The sequence below is a fragment of the Thunnus thynnus genome, chromosome 22, assembly GCF_963924715.1.
Source record: "Thunnus thynnus chromosome 22, fThuThy2.1, whole genome shotgun sequence".
In the NCBI taxonomy this organism is placed as follows: domain Eukaryota; kingdom Metazoa; phylum Chordata; class Actinopteri; order Scombriformes; family Scombridae; genus Thunnus; species Thunnus thynnus.
In genome coordinates this window covers 15,408,220-15,428,781 of record NC_089538.1, presented here as the reverse complement: position 1 = coordinate 15,428,781, position 20,562 = coordinate 15,408,220, and the positions used below count along the sequence as shown (strand labels likewise).

Here is a 20,562-nt window from a genome sequence, read left to right as displayed (position 1 = left end):
ACATACAGAAAGTCCTGGCAGGAAGTGACACTCATGACCCCTCAGATTTATCTAGTGACCCTTGGAAGGGGCCCCACCCCTAGGTTGGGAACCACTGAACTAGCTAATATGAAGTAGTTGAAACTAACCAGTAAAATACTGCTTACACACCGATTCATTAGTATTAATAATGTACTTTATTAAACATATTTAATGTATCAGTCACTGCTGTGGATTTTCTACAAACCTTGTACTTTTACTATTAATACTTTGAGTAAATTTAGCAGATAGTACTTCTGTACTTTTACTTAAGTAGGATTTTTCATGCTGGACTTTCACTTATAATGGAGTATTTTTACATTGAGATATTGCTACTTTTACTTAAGTAAAGGATCTGAGTACTTTTTCCACCACTTCCTATTTCTGTATGCTGTACCAAATGGTAACATTTATCAATAACAAGCAAGACATTTAATCAAAACAAACAAACAAACAAACAAAAAAATCCCTGATCACAGTCAGTTTATGTGTCACAGTTGATAGAAATACATAATAGACAGCCAACAATGTCAAAAGGTCTGCATGAGTCTTGCTACAGAAGTATTTTTTCAATGTTAATCCTGTTTCAGAGGCAGAAACATTTTTTGACTTTGGCCTCACTCTTCCTAGCATTTCTTTTCTCTCTCAGACTTGCAGTGTTTTCTCCTTTTGTCACAGTTTGTGCAGCCTGCAGTTTGCAGCCGTCATCTACATGAATAACATCCTGCACTTTCTCCTTGTTCTTCCTTAAGTTGCTTGATTTTCTGCATAGATTGGTCTCCATCTGCTACAAAGTCTGTTTGAGGCAACATCTATTTGTGTGACCTCACGCATGCTGCTCTCTGTTTTGTCTGTTTTTTCGGTTCTCCAGAAATGTTCAGCACTTTCTTCCTAACCGTGTCATCCTTGCTCTTCTTTACTATATCACCATTGGAGTGTCTCAAGTGTTTCCCTCCGTTGTCCTTCAGCTGATGACGAGGAACAGGAACCTCTCCTCTCTCTGCTTTGTCACGTCTTCCTTCAGATTCAACATCTGAATGTGCAAAATAAGCTTCCTGGTCACCTGGTCCTGGATTTCTGTTCACTTCGAAGAGAGAGAAGGGAGGTTATTTCTAACATACATAAACAGCAGAAGTGTACAGACCTAGCCTTGTAATAAACTATATTTCAAGCAGGCAATAGTGAAGTAATGTCTGTCTTTAATTGGCTGACAAAGGTCCTTCTCATTGGATCTAAATAAAGTCTTGGGCTAATTTAAAGAGCAAATACATTCATTTAATTAGAAATGAAAAGTCAGAACAGTGACAAACAAAAATCAATAAACCAAGAAGTTATACATTTGTGAACTTACCCTTCCTGTACATGAGCAGGTAAGCAGTGGAAGACCTGGGAAAAATTAGAAACAACAAAAGCCCTATTGAATGTTACATTTTTATAAGGTTATAGATTGCAACTAAGTGTCACTGCTTAGTCTGTGGATTGTTTTCAAGTGACCCCAGAAATGTACGTGGTGATATTAGTTGTTGTAGGCAACTGCAGTGCCAATCCTTGTGTATGCATATTGTTAAGTATTTATAGAGTTGGTGCACAGGTTTTATAATATTATTAATGTTGTATGTGTACACAAATATGTACCCATTTGTGAACACAATGCTTCTGACTGGGTGTATGTAGAATTTATCTAATTAACTTATTAATCTAACAATATCAAATTGCTTGCCAAATTTATGTGCTCAGTTTTTTTGTTAATTTGCTTTTTAAATTGTATTTATGATTTGTATGTTCATCTTGATTTATTGTAATAGTTTAAAATATTATTCACAAAAAACAGCAAAAGACCAATCAAAGTGCATTTGAGCAAGGCACATAAACTCTAGTTGCCTCACTGCTGAATGACATCATGAACACTCCGGAAATGATGCTCATCTCTGGTTAAAATGAAGGCAACATTTACCTCAAAGAGTTCTTTCCAGCCACAAAGAGTGGTCGTTGGAGCTGTAGACATGAGAACAATATCACATTAATTGATATGATGGTAAACTTGATGTTGTATGTTTAACTGTGTGAAATTTGACTGCTTATACAATAAGAGATAGAAAAATTAACCCGCTTACGCTTTGAACAGTGTGGTCATCGAACTGATACCATGCATCAGTTTCAAAAGATTTGATTTGTGCAGTATAATGACCTCCCATTAGATTACCCAAGTGGTTCACTAAAGCGTAGAGGTTATACGTGCAACTCTGAAGAGAGAAAAATAAAACAAAGTCACCACATTTAAAAAATGTTAAGTTAAAACAATTTGCTGCTGAGAAAATAAAAACACACCTTTATGTGTAAAGTTTGGGGCACGTCAACTTCACAGTGAAGCTTGAAATAACACCTGCGCTTGAAGTCAAAGCTGAATCTCTTCAGCAGCAGGGTCAGAATCTCTGGATTTTGTGTTATCTCACATTCCTGCACCAAATAATCAAAACAACTGTGTGAATAAGAGGCAGTCGCAGAGTCAACCATCTTACTGAAGAGTTCAGAAGATCAAATTTAACACTCACAAAGTCTGCATCTTGCTTTTTACTGCAGCGGTCGCAGTACATCTTGTTGTCCCCGCAGACTTTTTCTTCCTTGAAGAATGCCTTCAACCCTTTCTCCTGTAAACATAATAAATTGATTAACTCTTCATGTTCTTCTTTTCTCCCTTAATAAAAAAATACATTTTTATCAGTATATTACCACGCTGTAGATTTGACCAAATGAACTTTCCACCGTAAGTGGCAGAGTCCAGAAAAAGCTCCTGCAATCGTTCCTCTCCTTGCATTTGAGACATATGGTCTTGTGATTCAGCTCTCCCTTGAATATCTAGACACAAATATACAGGAAAGGTTCAGTAAGTGCTCTGTAGCCTGGTAGTTAAAGCAATACATAATATATTTTTTTTTTTTTGTATAAAATATAAAAAGGCCAACACCACTTGGATTATTCATCCCTGCTCGCCTCCAGTACTGAGGCTCATCAACAAGGCCCGGGACCCCCACTGACATGGACTCTATCCCACCCATGGGCATTACATGTTATATTAACATAAAATCTCATAATCTTATATTTGCACACTGCTATGATTTTTGATCTAACATGGCACGTTACTTTAACGCAATTTGTAGTATTATTATTATTATTATTCATTGCACACTGCATATACTGTTTACACTATGATCATCTGCACATTCCTGGTCAATATTTTGCACATTTCATTCCATTCTCTTCAATTTAACATTTAAACTTGTAGCAATTTTTCTCACTTAGAATATGTTTTACATATTTTTTATTGTAAATTTCTTTTTTATATCATTTGCAATTACTGACATGTTCCTTTGCCCCGGAGGGTATGGACATGTTGGTTTATTAGAAATGGCTCCAAAGACTACATTCATGTTTTCAGTCTTCAGAGAGTAGTTCTGAGTAAGGTAGATGTCACTACATATGTGTGGGAACGCTGTTCCATTTAAGGAGCTTTACTAGCTTGTTGTGCTACATCTCGCAACCTCTTGCCTTTGTACTACATTGTAAATTTCTCAAAGAACTTTGGTACAAAGTCAAGTGTAATGATGTGGCTTATTTATGTGTTTTAATAGTTTTTGGAAAACAGGTCTATGGCACAGAGGAATAAGATAAATCAGGCTCTGGATGCACACATCATACTCGTCAGTAGATCAGTTCATTGTTTGTTTGGTTCTGCACATGAGATTTGTTGACAAATAGAAAAAAATACAGAAAAACACCAGCTTTATCCTTTAATGGCATGTTCTGTGATTTGTCTCTACCTTGGATGCCTCTGGATTGGTCAGACACAGGATCTTCTCAAAATACTCAGCAGCATCACGTTGCTTATATACTGAAAGTAGAATTGATTGGACAATGAAAGGGCTTTTAATGTAAAAGAGTAGTATCATTTATATGCGTGCAGCCTCTCTGAGACCGTGCTAGGCTCAAGAGTCTGCAGGTTTTTAATCCACAAGCACCTACAGCAGCAATGTGGTGTCTAAAGTCGTGACTTACCGTCTGTAATCCCCAGCGTTTCGGTGATGCCATGTGTTTTGGCCGTACTCTGTTTTAAATCAGTAAACAATCTTTCCAGGTGTTGGTCAATGGTTGTTGGATCTTTAATGTGGCATCTGTAGCAAATACAAGAGGTAAATGTCACTTTAGTAGATGTAAAGCCAGTGAGGCAAAGTCAAGTGATTTCACATTCTAGCCTTGAGTTAATATAAAGACCTAGATAAACCTCTTTCTTTTGATTCTCATTTGATCAAATCAAAACACACTCAGAACAAAGCTGAGGTTACAAACCGTTTTATTGCCTCCCGGAAGTCTTCAGTCATGAAAAGCACCTGAAGCACGCTGTTTAAATAGCAGGTAAGACCTGGACTGTTCAGGCCATAATGATCTAAAGACACAAGTTCAAAAATGGAAAAAAAAATTAACAGTGAAAGAATAAAAAACAAGCACATTATCATAGAACTCATCATTTTATGTCACTCACCTGAGATGCTGATGCGGTCTAGTTCCTCTGTGAACTTTTCAAAAAGGTAACGATTCATACTGATGTCCTTCAAACGAGAGTGTTGACATTTTTAGATCACTGAATTTGTCTTCAGATGTGTGGAATGAACCTGTTAAAACACATGTGATACAGCAGAAGTTAAAGGACAGCAAGCAAGTTACAAAACACCTGCAGAAGGACAACCTTTAAGGCAACAGTTTGGTATTTTTGAAGTGTGGCCTTTTTTTACACTCACTGCTTATGAACTAGGCAGGTAGCATTCACTTTAATAATGTCAATAGAACATTGCACTGTAAAAACAGCCAGAGTTAAGCATTAAAGAATTATACTGTAGTGGATTTATAACCAAAATAATTTAGAAATTTAAGTGTTTGGGTCGTGCTAAGCACAAAAGTGGATAATTAGGAACTTGGGTTGGGTAACACGAGTAGATACAGAAGGTTTTACATTTATTTTGATACCACTTTGTTAGCTAATAAGAAATGTTATTTTTGGTGCATTAAACTCTTGAAGGAGCCTGTTGGGTGGATGACTGAAATACTTTTTCGCATACAGTATGGAATTTATTATGATTTCAATAATACTGGCAATAATTGTCAAAATTTGATTAAAGTTTACCTATTTTTTTTTATCATTACTCTGTTGTACTGGTTTAATGCAGAAACACTTTATTTTTATGTTTAGATGTAGCTATCTATGTGTTTAGAGGTTACTGAGCAAAAATTAGTCGGTAATCTCTGAATTAGTAACTAATCAGTAACAGTGATCTCCAAATCTGTTGATTTCATGGCTGTCCTGGCTTGAAACGATTATTTGATCATCATAATAGTTCCCAATTGATTTTCTTGCGATCAACTAATTGATTAATTGATTAATAGTTGCAGCTCAGTGTAAAATAGTGATAAAATAGGGTTTCTGCGCTGCTCCTTTAAGAAACAGCAGTGCAGAAACCATTTCGAGGTGACCCTAAAATATTTGTATGCACACTATATGAATGACAGAAAAGCGTATGGATCTATAATTTAACAAGGAAACTACAGGATGAAACTTTAAGACTTCTTAACCAAAAGAAACTCCACAGCAGCAGATTTACTAAATAAAAAGGAACCAGTGAACGCAGTGAACTGTTGTGTTCGGGTGTTATGGAAACCATGCAGCCTCAATCCTCCATTACCTACCGACTCCAAAAGACAGTTAAAAAATTGACACGAATACAGTAAAACCACAAAAAATAAACCTTAAAGTGCCACAAACAGACACACTATAACTCTTACGGTGTGTATACACGTGTGGTGACTTAGTGCATGTATTGAAATGGGAGGGTAAATCACGAGAATACTCACCGTGCAGCTTATCTGGATCCAACGTCTTTCCTACATTCTTCTTTCGCTTTCGATACCAGCGTTGAAGGAGGAAGATACCGCGTCACACAGACAGAGGGAGGGTCAACACTTCAAATTAGACCCAGACCCTGAAACTTTACTCTAAAGTATCGAATTCTTGCGAAATAATCCTCCCGAGTGCAGTTTCAGGTGAGGCTGTCGTACTACCTGTTAAGCACGACACTGACGGGAAAGTCCTTAAAAACTGCGACAAGCTGTGCCACCAAGGTAAGACGTAACATTTCTCCTCATAAATCTTCTTTTATTTACCAGTTTAAGGATTGAGGAGGTTTTATCTTTCTCTATAGGCTTCAGCTCTTCTCCTAAATTAAAATCCACTTGTTTTTACTAATAGTTTCATTAATTTATTTTTAAATAGTCTACAAAAAGCTGCGCAAAATAAACATGCTCTGTAACATTCACTTAAATAAGTAACTTAAATTGTTCATTGGTTTAACAGTTTTGTTTTTCATAGGTTTGTTTCACTGTAAATACATCTACTTCAACATGAATCAGCTGGAAGTTCACTGAGTTTATTTGATATCAGCTCAGTTACGCTCATATAAAACATGTTGACAGCCATGATGTTTGTCTTAAATACCTCAGATGCTAATCATAGTCATGACATTTAGTCTGTAAACTGGGATCTAGTGTCACTTTAAATCAACTTTTTCACTACTAAAAGTGTAAATAGTCTTTAAACTTGTAACTCTTTCCACTTAGGAACATCAAAATGAGCATTCAGGGACAGGAAGAGGTGCAGAAGAGATACGACCCACGAGACACGACCCTGAAGTTTGTCAACAGGAGGGATGACTTGGATCCACTGTGTAAGATTCATTTATTACCTCCTCCTTCTCTGTTTCCGACATTTTCATAAATTACATTTCACTAATTTACTTCTTTTGTGCACTTCAGGTTCAGATGATGAAGATGACTGTCTCAGAGCAGAGATGTCCTGCGGTCACGCTGTCACTCCTGATTCTCTGACACAATGGTGTCGCAGCCAGCTGGATGAGGTACCTCATGTCTTAAAAACACGTTTTCTATGTAGATTTTAATTAAAGCAATCTGATCCAGTTGGGAGGGAGACAGGGATCATACAAATACAGCTGTATGCTCAACTGTGCTTGTGTTTCCCCAGTCAGACTTTGATGGCATTAATGGAGTACTTTTGTACAAGAATCAGCAAAACAACATTGGGCACAGAAACCTCAATGACATGGCATGGGCCGGTCCATAAACTGCAACTAATATTATTCTAAGTTGCTTCCACTAATGTACAACATTTAGCTTATTCTGCCACCTACTGGCAGGTTCAAGACATGTAACTCTGAAACAAGAACTGAAGACAACAACTTAAAAAGTTAAGAATCTCAGCAATGCTGAACATTTCTTAGTAAAACATTTGTAATTATGGTATGACAATCTTTCAATCAAAGATCAAGTGATAAAAACTTTGTTTTTAACAGATTCAATTGAAAACATGTTGCATATTGACTTCAGTGTTGCTGATATTCCTTAGTTTTTATTGATGGTATGTGTCTGTCCTCTGTTCAGCACTTGAAAATAGTTTTTATTTCCCTCTCTTCCTCCCCACAGACCCAAGAGGAAAAGTTTTGTTGAGACACTACTATATTCACACCAAAAGCCTGTTTTCTGTAATCCTAAACTGATTCTTCTCTTTGTTGTTTTCAGGGCATTTATAAATTCAAATGTCCTGCATTGGTAGAAGGTACCAGACTGTGCAATAAACTGTGGTCATACCAAGAAGTGCGCAGACTGGCTGATTTGTCTGTTGAAGAAATGCAGCATTTTGAAGAGAATATTGCCCGCCTGGCTGCTGCAGAATACTGTGAAATCAAACCGGTGAGTAGTCAAATGTTTTTGATTGTTTGAATGTTGATTTTTCTGTGGATTGTTTATGATTTAGACATTTTCAAAGAAATCACATTGATTGTCAAATACTGTGATGTTCTTCTTTCCTGCATTGTTTCCACATCAGTGCCCCCAGTGCAAAACAACAGTGGAAAGGAAAGATCTCTCCAACCTGTGTGTCACGTGCACCATATGTACAGCTGATCAGAAGAAGACCTACCAGTTCTGCTGGCAGTGTCAGAAGCAGTGGAAAGGTCCACGCCCTCGTTCTGACCGCTGCAACAACAACGGCTGCATCAACCACGACCTCGAGCTTCTAAAGAATTGCAAGATGACCGCCCTCCCTCAGGTGAAAGGGGTCAACGCCTGTCCCTCCATCCGTGCCTGTCCCACCTGTGGTCAGACGGTGGAGCACGACAAGACGGGCTGCAAGAACGTCATCTGTCCTCGCTGTAAGGTTGAGTTCTGCTTTGTGTGTCTGAAGCTCACTCTTGCATGTCTGAAGACAAGTTCCTACTTCATCCCCTGCAGTGGTGGTGTGGCTCCCAGACAAACTTCCGTACCCGTGTGGCGGAGAAATTAAGAGGGAATATTCTTTTCCTGTCTGTTATCACTGGGAGATAGTTATAGATTTAGGGGTCTATTCTCACCTGTAAATCAATCAATTGAAAATATCTGTTGTATTCACTGATAAATGCTGTATTTTCTGTGTCACTGAAGTTTGCTTTGTTAGAATTAATAACTGATGAATAAAAGTTAATTATTAATAACTGCATAAATTAAGAAGGTATTACTTTACATGGATGCAGAATGTCTAATTGATGTTTTATCCAAATTGTTGTATGTATGTGACTGAAATTGCTGCATATTATTAGTTTAAATAACAGTGATCCACCTACATCATCAAACCAGACATTATATTTAAACACATATTTAGTCCAGTGTATAGTGTTTAGTCCTGTATAGCTCCAGATTGGTCAATCTGGCCCACTTTGGTATACAGTAGATGTGTAATCTGCATAACTGTATGACTTTGCTGTAATCCCAAAACATCAACTTTACTTTCATAAATCTTTTTTTTAATATGCAGCCCTATAAATTGATAACATTGTGGGTGGATTTATCCCTAACTAGAGTGCATCTACAGTCTTGTCAATTTCATACTTACTTTAAGTTAGATGCAGTATTTCCTCAGGTATTCAGTGATTTAAATTGTATCAAAATGCATATTTGATTGAACTTGTTGGTCAATAGTGGCAATGGTGTTTCTTAATTTTTGATTAGTCATTTTCTAATTAATTGCACTAATATTCACTGTAATGTATGTAATTTAAATTGTTAATTAACTAATAAAAGTCTTCCCAGTGAGTCAGTATCTATGTCTTAAAAGGATGTGTCAAAAAGTGGTAAAACATGCTGACAGCCATGGTGTGGCTTTCCCCTGCCATCAGCATATGAATGTGTGTGTGTGAATGGGTGAATGAACATGTGTAAGTGCAGTCCATTTATTCATTAATCACAGGTTTGCTGGTTTGATCACTGACTCCTGCCCATGTGTTATGATAAGAGTGCTGTATAAATAAAGGATAAATCTCAGTGCTGAAGCATATAGCAAACATTTACTGTATATTCCCAAAGAATTAGGCAAATAAGCATTCATGTCAATATCAAAATAATTTTAATGCTTTATTTATGTTTTTTCATTATACAAGAAAACATCTCCATGTTCTTTCCTTTTGGTGAATACAATGCACTTCTGTAGTAATTCATATTGCATTTGGTAATTGCTATCAGTTCATCTTAAATGTGTCACATGATGGTAATTTACATGGTTTCCATTTGGTAGGAATTTATAATCTGTTGAATGTTACTTGTCCTTAAAATCATCAGATCTGTCACCTCTTTGGGGCAGAGTCTAGTAACAACCACAATCTGTGACTGTGTTCAGGATTATAAACCATCGTCCTCCACACTTCTCTACCGTCAGTCTGCCTTTGACTGATGTTTTTCCCCTTGTTCTTCTGGTTTAACTTCACCTGAGATCATATCATAATATCAAGAACACTTTGTACCAGGAAATATACTTTGAGTGTAAAATACCTCTTCCACTGACTCTGCCCTACATGAAGCTGCCCTAAATACACATCTAATAAACTGTATTGTGTCACTGTGTTCACTGAGATCAGATTTTCACTTTCAGTCTTTTGCACATCTACAGGAATCCACATGACTTCTGGACAGTGTGGTGTGGTTTTTCTCTTCAGTATCTCCTTTAATTGAATGTTTAATGGCACTGAAGCCAGACTCTGTATAATTGATTATACACAGTCTGATTATACAAAGTCTGTATGCTTCAGGTTGATTTCAACAGACTGCGCAAAGGTAGTTGAATTTGTATGATTTTGCAATTTTGTAAAAAAATTTTATATTGTTTTGAAATTAGATTTTGACATGATTTTCCATGATTGATCCATATTACAGTAATTACCATGTTACTATTAAATAATACAAATTAACAGATTCTTAAGGGGTTTAATAAATGGTGCATGATGTCAGAGCAGCTTTTTAATCAAACAAACACCATAGCTGTTGACAATATCAGGTGATTAACAGTTAACTGGTCAACAACAGTGTACACCTTATTAATACACCCTGTTACAAATTCAGCAACATACTCTCATGTGTTTCATGTGTCGCCCCCAGACAAACCTCTTTACCTGTGTGCCAGAGGAAACAATCTTAACAACACCAGACTGTTCTTCTGTTGATGCAACACTGTGGTGTTTTGACACAACATTCGTTTTCTTCAAGGCATCTGTTCTATGCTGTAAGTCTGAAGCATTTAGAAACTCAGAAACAGTAAATTACCTGGAATAAGTGTATTTTTTGTGAAAAAAGTATTTTCATTTTTCCAAGAAACCTTTGTCTATATCACGCTCTATTGTTTCAAAGCTTTGGTGTTTATTTTGACAACTAAACTAAATCAAGTTTGTGTTCAAAGACTTATAAAAATGTTTATCATAAAACATACAGTGTGCTTTAAAACCAGCTTAAGCCACATTACTGCCTGTTACAAATATATAAAGTATCTTAATGCAGTTATATATACATATATATATATATATATACTGCTCAAAAAATTAAGGGAACACTTAATTGTCACAGTATAACACCAAGTCGGTTAAACTTCAGGGATATCAATCTGTGCATTTAGGAAGCACAAGTGATTGTGAATCAGTTTCACCTGCTTTAGTGCAAATGAAAGTGACAACAGGTGCAATTAAGAGGCAAAAGCAAGACAACCCCCAAAAAGGGAATGGTTTTGCATGTGGTGGCCACAGACAATTGCTCTCTCCTTATCCTTCCTGACTGATTCTTCTCTAGTTTTGTGTTCTGCTAGTGTCCTTGTTACTACTGGTAGCATCAGGTGGTACCTGCAGCCCAATCAGGCTGCGCAGGTAGTGCAGCTCCTCCAGAAGGTCACATCCATAGGTGCGGTTGCAAGAAGGTTTGCTGTGTCTCCCAGCACAGTCTCAAGAGCATGAGTCTCAAGAGCATGGAGGAGATACCAGGAGACCGGCTGTTACATGAGGAGAGCTGTAGAAGGGGCCATAGAAGGGAATCAACCCAGCAACAGGACCGGTATCTGCTCCTTTGTGTGAGGAGGAACAGGAGGAGCACTTCTAGAGCCCTACAAAATGACCTCCAGCAGGCTACTGGTGTGCATGTTTCTGACCAAACTGTCAGAAACAGACTCCATGAGGCTGGCATGAGGGCCCGATGTCCTCTAGTGGGACCTGTGCTCACAGCCCAGCACTGTGCAGCTTGATTGGCATTCGCCAGAGAGCACCAGAAATGGTAGGTCCGCCACTGGCACCCCGTTCTCTTCACAGATGAGAGCAGGTTCACACTGAGCACATGTGACAGGCGTGAAAGACCTCATGTGGCCAGAGTGTGCAGGCAGTTCCTGGATGACGAAGGCATTGATGCCATTGACTGGCCCTCTCGTTCCCCTGACCTAAATCCAACTGAGCACCTATGGGACGTTATGTATCGAGGCATCTGACGCTGCCAAGTACCACCACAGACTGTCCAGGAGCTCACTGATGCCCTGATCCAGGTCTGGAAAGAGATCCACCATGACACTATCCACCGACTCATCAGGAGCATGCCCAGATTTTTTACTTTGATTTTTGGTGTGATTTTGAATCCAGCCCTTGATTTCGACCGTTATTACGTAATTTTGTTCTCAACAATTTAAACAATATACATCAGTAAAGATTTTCAACTTGACTAATTCGTTCATCAAGATCTGATGAGTGATTTAAGTGTTCCCTTAATTTTGTTGAGCAGTGTGTGTATGTATGTATGTATATGGTCACCACATATATATATATATATATATATATATATATATATATATATACACACACACACACATACACACACACAACATCAGCATGTTGATTTTCCAACAAGAGGAAATAATACACTGAACCTTGTTTACACAAATCACAAAGCATACAAGGCTGCCCCCCTCCCCCACCTAAGCCTATCTGACCACATCACTGTTATGCTAAAGCCAGCATAATACAAACCATGGATGAAAGTCACTAAACCAGTTCAGAAACAGGTACGTGTGTAGCCTGAGGGTGCCAACTCTGCACTCCAAGATTGTTTTGATAACACTGGCAAGGCCATGTTCAAGCAAGCAGCCACATACAACCAACACACTGACATACAGGTGTACACTGAGACTGTGACAGCCTATATCATTAAAAGCACTGACAACATGACTGTCACTAAGACCATCACCACTTGGGCAAATCAGCCATGGCTGGGAGGTTCACAGACTACTGAGAACCCAAAATGCTGACTTCTGCCAAACTGAGAGCAGCCAGAGCCAACCTGTCCCATTGCATCTGGAAAGCCAAACATCTGTACACCAATAAGATAAGCCATCATTTCAAAGACAGCAGAGACACACAGAGCCTGTGGCAGGGGATCCAGACCATCACGGGCTACAAACCTCCACCACAGGCACCACCAACATCTTTCTGCTGATCTAACTCAACAACTTCTTTGCACGTTTTGAAGCACTAAACAACATGCCCGAACAGAAGACACCACCCCCTCTCAACAACCAGGTTCTGTCCCTTGCCTCAGCCAGCATGAACAAATCCCTCTCCATGATTAACGGCTGAAATGCTGCCGTCTGGACAACATACCCGGTTGTATGTTGAATGACTGTGCAGAGCTCAAGGAAGTCCTCACAGACATCTTCAACACCTTCTTGAATCAGACTGTTGCCCCCAAATGCTCCAAAGCCACCACCATCATACCTGTGCCAAAGTCACCCCCATCATGCTTCAATGACTACCACCCTGTCGCATTGACCTCCACCATCATGGAGTGCTTTGAGAGGCAAGTCATGCACCACATAAAATCCATCCTTCCTCCCATCCTGGACCCCGTTCAGTTTGCATATCGTGCCAACCGGTCCACTGATGACGTAATCTCCTCTGCCCTCCCCTTAACCGTCACCCACCTGGACATGAAAGGTTCTTATGTGAGAATGCTGTTCATAGATTTCAGTCCAGCATTCAACAGCATCATCCCCCAGCAGCTGACTAAGGAAACTGGGCCTGCTGGACCTGAATACCTCACTCTGCAACTGGATACTAGACCTTTTCACTGAGAGATCACAGTCAGTTAGGATTCGGCATCATGCTTTTTTTGCTTGTCATGATGAGCAAACTACTAATAATATGTGATATGCATAAAAAGTTATTCTGATGCCTCTAGAATCTATATGAAGCAAGGAATATCTGTTTGTCTGTCCTTCACATATCTCAAGAACTGTTCATCCGATCTACTTCATACCTGGAAGGTGGATTGCTGGGGAAATGAGGAAGTGCACTGTCAGTGTGTGAAGTTGTTTGGATGAGTGATTCCCGAGAAATATATAAAATACCTCATAAATAATGTTAATTTGCTTCTTCTTCTGCCCATGTAGTCAACGAATGGAAATATGGACAATGCCACTCTGCCATTGCAACCCACATTGTGGTCAGAGGTGGGATTACATCCATAGTGTTAATGACTTGAAAATGTTTAAGAGACTTAAACTCTACTATTGAACTGTGTTCTCTGAATGAAACTTGGCATGTACGTGCAAGACTTAGTGCTCAATGTCTGTAGCACATTCAGAAATATATAAAAATACCTCATAAACAATGTTGCTTCTGATTCCTCTCCTGCACATTGATTCAACGAGCAGAAATACAGACAGTGCCACTCTGCCATTGCAACCCACATTGTGGTTGGAGGTGGGATTACACCCGTAGTGATGAGAACTACCATAGAGAATAAATTGAAAAAGTTTAGAGAGTTAAGCTCTATTCACGTTCCTCACACAGGAGAACTTTGTATGTATGTTCAAGACATAGTGCAGGATGTCTCAGGCACATTTTGCACAGGCACTACAGTTCAGCCAATCAACTTCAACTCAACTCAAAATTGTAGTATCCAAATATTCTGCATGTGAGGCATTTAGGGAGCATCGGTGAATTGTAGTGTCTACCGATGCATGTCTGCATGAGAGACATTTAGGGGACGGGCAAGTTTTGAATGGGCACTGCACTAGTTGTGACAAAAAGAGGGACTCTGGCAATAAAAGAACAGTAACAGTGAAAGATATGTGCTTGATTTGAATCATTTGGACAGCTGAGGCTTGATATTAGCTTCTGATAAACTTTTAAATACATTTTTGCACAGGAGGAGGCCACCAAGTGTCACGTGGAGTAGCAGAAATGGACCCAAATGCAGAGACCATAGGCAAAGCAGATCTGAAGAAAACTTCTTTATTAGAAGTGTGCAGCAAAAACAAAAAGCTGGAGGGTCAAAAAGCAAAACTGGACACTGAGCCAAGCAGGACAGACAAGACTAGACAGGACAGGACAGGACAGAACAAAACAGATGATCCAACAAAACTCAACTGAAAACCAGACTTTAAATACAAACTAAACTAATCAGACAACAAGGAACAGGTGACAAGACACAAGCGCAGGCTGGGAGCTAATAGGCTGAGGGAAACACAGAGCAGGGCAGGGCTAACAAGGGTAATGCACGGCAGGTGAAAGGAGGAGCACATGAACACAGGAGGAGTGACGGAACACACAAAGGAAACACAGAGCAACAGAAAACTAAAATCCAGAAAACACAATATTTTTAATACAACCCAGCATATCAATGGGCAAAAACCATATGACCAAAAGGCAACCAAAGTAATATATATATCAGATAGGCCTTCAGAAAGTCCAACTCAAAATAAGCCCTCTCCCACATGGTCCAATATTCAGAAAACAGAAAAAGTCTGAGGGCATCTGGTGGATAATGGCAACCAAGGAATTGAAACAGACAGACTCACAAGAGTAACTAGAGTCAATGACAGAACCATGACACCAAATTCATTTCTGCAACCTCAATATGTGTGTTGACTTGATCTGAAACATGTATGTGTGTAATGTCTCTGTGATTATGTGCACCCAATTTTTGATGTGAAATTCATCACATTTAATTGTATGTAATGTAAATTCTGTCTTTTTTATCTTAAATTTAACACACAATAAAAATCATACAATTGTATTAATACATTTATGTCATTTTATGCAACTGTTTAATAAATGGCAGACAGTATTAAGAAGCAAAGTTGATTCATAAGAAAGTATAATTATACTTTATTACTTTGACAGCAGGTATTTGAGAACATACACGAAAGGGCCTGTGCACTTTCATGCTTGGGCTCTAATAACAATATTTTTTTAAGACGGAAGTGAAAGAGTCCTTTGCTCTGACATCAGATCAGTTGATTATTTTAGACAACAACCTGAGGTTGTATAACCTCTCAGCAGCAGAACCTCAAAAGGAGCACAGCAGCTGTCACACAAAAACAGTGCAAAATGCGTGAAATCAACAATGTCGTGATAAAGACCACTAGTGGGATGAGGATAGTGCTCGATGTGTCCAAAGAGGAGACGCAGAGCTTGACAGCGTGGCGGCTGAAGGAGATGATAAGAGCTACGTTGTGCATACCCGAAGGTAACTCACTAAAAGAAGAAAAAAAAACAAAAAAAAACATGAATTTGCAGCTGTTTAATGTATTTGGTTATGGTGAAGCTGGTGAAGGTTAAGCTACTTAATTTCAATACTGTTGGGTATGTTTACAGACTCTCTGTGTATGTGTGGTGTGTGTATTTCTTCATTTCCTCACTGATTTTCCCCATGAGTCTGTATCAAAGTGTGTATCATCTGTTTTAACAGTATCATCTGTCCCTATGTAATGTCTTTTCTGTTTGATATAGGCTTATTTATAAACATAGCACAAAAAGTAAGGAAATTTGTGTTTGGTATATTATTTCTTTGTTGTAACAATGCTTCCTGGCAATAAATCTTAAAGTGTTTAAATAAACAGGCTTTCCAACAGAACAATTGAATTGACCTTTTAAGAATTATAAATTAGATCTTTGGAATTAATTTGTTTAGCCTTGGCAGATAATTATAGATCCTTTTCTTTTAACTTTCTTTGTGTGTGTGTGTGTGTGTGTGTGTGTGTGTGTGTGTGTGTGTGTGTGTGTGTGTGTGTGTGTAATTATGGTAGATCACCAGAGACTGATCTTCGCTGGAAAGCAACTGGAGGACTCCAGCCTGCTGTCTTCATGTATCGCAGACGGGGCTACCATTTTCCTAAAAGACAGGCTTAGGGGGGGAGGGGGTGGGGGAGGCATTCCAAGTATGGAAAGGTTAGATGATTTTCAAACCCCCTCAGGATGTCACTGTGCCCTACAGTGATACTTTAATGTTTCATTTTGACTTTACCGTCACACCATTAGTGGCCTAAATCCCCCTGCAGGTAACGCAAGCCATGCTCAGGTGTGTGTAAGAGAACCTGTGCACACCAAATCCTCATCTATGGACAGACTGGGACACTTTAACCAACCGTTTTGACTTCCACAGAAGCACAGACATTTGTGTTGTTATTTTATCATTACCTTGGTACCGGTCACACAAACCTGCACTTCAAAGAAGAAAGGATGAAAGTGGTTGAGTCTGAACCAGTTCTTCTGTTAATTCTCTTTGCTTTGTATGCTTTGACTTTCTAGACATTAGTATGTGTAGCTGTCACATGAATATGTGTTGATTTCCAGAGATTTGAACTCCTTTCTGAAGAAAATGGCTTGTTTACTTTGTAATAATATTGTAAATAATTCTTTTGCAAGTGTGATTTGGTTTCCCTAGGGTAATGGCGACACCTAATGTTAAACCTGTGAATTACGTTGAATGACAATATGTTCACATGATCACTGGTGGGAGAGGAAATGCATGTACAGCCAGAAGCTACACAGGGAGTAAAGGGTTCACCAATGAAGAGTATCAGTGCGACATTAAGAGACTGCAATAACTCCTAAATTTCTGGTCAGAAGGTGCGCATAGTATGTGTTTATACATTTAATTTTCATTGATAATATCTTTGTTTGTACATTCATTTTGTACTGCTAATATCTTCATTTGTAATATGTATTTCATTTTAGTTTTTCACAGTGTTTGCTGGTTAAAAGCAGAAAATAAACATTGGTCAAACATCAGTCGGAGTGTGACTTATCTGTACCAGAAGAAAAACCTTTGAGAGCAGTTATAGTATGAAACTGAAGCATTTTCTGTGGGCTCATTGTGTGGTGTAGCCTGACTGGAGTGGCTGGTCACTTGGTAGGAGGCACACAGGAAACCTTATCCAGGTATCACAAGGTGGTTTATTTACAAGAAAAAGTGGCACCATGCTACACATGTAACAAAAAAAATGTACAAAAACAAAAAAACAACTAAATAGTTAACTTGGTCTAACTGATCAAAACTCAACTCATGACAACTCAACTTATATTAACTTATCATCATGTGCACACTGCTACACACTGACATACTAACCCCCCACAGCCAAAAAGCAACTGCTTAAATAGACCCTTCCATCAGCAGTCCATCAGACTCAATCTGGGCTGTACCATTGCTGCAGGTACATCCCATGTCTCTCCTAAAAACAGGTAAGAGATGAGTTATTCAATCTTACTAACCTCGAAGGTGAAACACTTTTCCATAGCTTACCATATAACACACTTGCAACCATACATAAACAGATCAAAGTCACAATAAATAACTTACTTAACATAATTTACTACCACCCCCCACATGATCCAACCCAGTGACATCACCAATGATGTCACCCAGTGTATAAATACAGGACACTTTTATATTGTATTGTCTCCTTCCTTTGTCTGGAGCACATAGTGGGTATGGTAAGTAGCACAGAAAGAAATTTATTAAATTATGAAACACAGAACCAACCCAATAAACAATAACTAAACTTAACAATACTCGGCAGTGTTTTACTTTAACCAAAAATGTTGCTGGTATGTGAACTGTAACCAAACATAATGCAAACCACAAACAAACCCTGGATAGTATGTGTCTGCAAGTTACAGATTGATCATGGACATATGGCTAAACAAACAATTAACAAGCATGGTTAAATTCATAAGCTATTTGGCATTTATGGTGAAAATGGGGACAAATGGTGTATTCTCACCCACTTTGTCACACATTGTCTCTTGTTTTTATCATAAAATGTAAAAGAATACTAAATAATGTTTTTGTTTTTGTTTTTTTTTAAATTATGACTTTGAAATTAAACCATTTTTTGTCATCAGTGTCATCATTGTTCAGTGTTATTTTGAGATTGAGATTGACCTATAGAGGGTGCTACAGCTCCTCCTGGGCCTCTGCAAAATCAAGTTTTGCTCAGGATGAAAGGTTATAACCTACAGGTCTGCAACTTTTTACACTCCTGTACCTGAGTTAGCAAAAATGACCACTTTTCAGCTATACTACATGTAACTAAATATCACTGTTGTTTATTCTGTGCCACATACAGCAAGTTTAGTCACACCTTGGAGAAAACAACATAACATTTTTTTGATGAAGACCTCTTTGTCTATAGACTATATCTCAGCATAAACTTGACACAGAAGGACTGGATGCATAACATGTCAAAGCTATAGTTTACTGTACTTAAAGGACAGGTTGTCGATGTCACATCTGTCTTAAAACAAGTGTGTCCATCAGGTGTCCATATAAACATTGAACGGGGTTTTTTCCTCGCTGTAATCATTCCTCCTGTTCATACTTATTGTTAAAAGATCCCCTTCAGATGTGCTTTCAATTTAAGTGATGGAGGCCAAAATCCACAGTGTGTCCACACAGTCATTTTGTGCAGAAATGAATTTAAAAGTTTAGCTGAAGCTTATATGAGGCTTCAGCAGTCTGAGTTAGTCATATAAAGTGGATATCTGCCATATTTACAGTCTTTTTAGCATCAAATTCCCTCTTTGTGTTTCCCTGTTGAGCTGCAGTGGAAGTAAAGTAACAAAAAGAGGGACTTTGACACTAAAAAGACTGCAAAGTTGATAGATATCTACTTGATTTGACTCATTTGAAGCTTCATATTAGCTTCAGATAAACTTTTAAATACATTGCTGCACAGAAGGAGGACACCAAGTTCATTTCTGCAACCTCAATATGTGTGTTGACTTCATCTGAAACATGTATGTGTGTAATGTCTCTGTGATTTTTTGCCCCCGATTTTTGACATGAAATTCATCACATTTAATAGTATTTAATATAAATTCTTTGTTATTTTGAATTTAACACAACAATAATTATACAACTGTATTAGTACATTTACATCATTTTACACACTTGCTAATTATATAATTAATTATACTTTATTACTTTGACAGCAGGTGTTTGACAACATTAGTGGTTTGTATTTCTGAACCCATGTAGCTCAGAATAAGTGCTAAAAGAGACGTCTCCTCCTTCTATTAAATCTAGTTAAGAATTTAAAAGAGTTGTTATGACAAAAGTATCATAAAAGAATAATGAACAACCAAAAACAAACATATTGAGCATTTGATTCTACTCCAGCTGGCTTGTTGAGACATATCATCTGGTGGGAGAGTAAACCAGAAAGTAATTCTTCACACTAACATGTAACATAACAGAAAGAAAAAGACACACAAAAAAAGTTAAAAAACGAAAATGATGTCAGTTGATGTCTCATATATATCTCATCTAACAGGAATGAAGTTTGACACTTTCCAACATTGTGCAACACCCACTCTGGGGTCTTTGTCTCTTTTTTCAAATCTACTCTCATCTGTCCCTCATCTTCTTCACTTTGTCCCACCTGTCTGTTTTCTTCATCATCAGTGTTTATTTCTCCTATATTTCTTTTGTGTTCTTGTCTTCTTTCAGTTCTTCTAGATTCATGTCTTCACCCTGTTGTTCTTTCACCTCACCTGTCAGATCTTCTGCATTGGTCTCAACATGCATCTGACACTCTGTTTCTTTGAAGAGGAAGAAAACTAATAGATTCAGTAATGGTCGTCATCAGTATCACTATCAGTGAGCCAAAAATAGGCTACATGCAGACTACTGGACAAACTCTGTGTTCAAAATGTGTGTTGTTTGATGATGACACTGACCCCAGCTTCTTTTTCACAGTTTATTTTCTGGTCCACCTTAAAAGTGATATGAGAAGTGATGCTGTTCAGTTATTTTCACTTTAATTCATTAACTGAAAAACTTAAAAAAGTAGTGAAGAATACATTCATAAAC

At 38.1% G+C, this 20,562-nt stretch overlaps 2 protein-coding genes across 2 annotated transcripts; one reads left to right on the top strand and one right to left on the bottom strand.

Annotated features, from left to right (window-relative positions):
• On the bottom strand, positions 1 to 6,019 carry LOC137174772 (ubiquitin carboxyl-terminal hydrolase 48-like). The gene is made up of 12 exons (XM_067580252.1): positions 5,920 to 6,019; positions 4,556 to 4,685; positions 4,363 to 4,459; positions 4,072 to 4,187; positions 3,837 to 3,907; positions 2,749 to 2,874; positions 2,571 to 2,666; positions 2,347 to 2,475; positions 2,133 to 2,261; positions 1,973 to 2,013; positions 1,370 to 1,404; positions 1 to 1,102 (listed from the first exon to the last, which is right to left on the bottom strand). Exons 2-12 carry the CDS (start codon positions 4,611 to 4,613, stop codon positions 831 to 833), a joined length of 1,170 nt encoding a protein of 389 aa, XP_067436353.1. The 5' UTR covers positions 4,614 to 4,685; positions 5,920 to 6,019; the 3' UTR covers positions 1 to 830.
• A 61-nt stretch (positions 6,020 to 6,080) lies between these two features.
• LOC137174773 (E3 ubiquitin-protein ligase RNF19A-like) lies at positions 6,081 to 9,083 on the top strand. Its single transcript, XM_067580253.1, has 5 exons — positions 6,081 to 6,186; positions 6,682 to 6,788; positions 6,877 to 6,977; positions 7,657 to 7,827; positions 7,964 to 9,083. The coding sequence occupies exons 2-5, from the start codon at positions 6,692 to 6,694 to the stop codon at positions 8,417 to 8,419; spliced, it is 825 nt and encodes a 274-aa protein (XP_067436354.1). The 5' UTR covers positions 6,081 to 6,186; positions 6,682 to 6,691; the 3' UTR covers positions 8,420 to 9,083.
• The last annotated feature ends 11,479 nt before the right edge of the window (positions 9,084 to 20,562 follow it).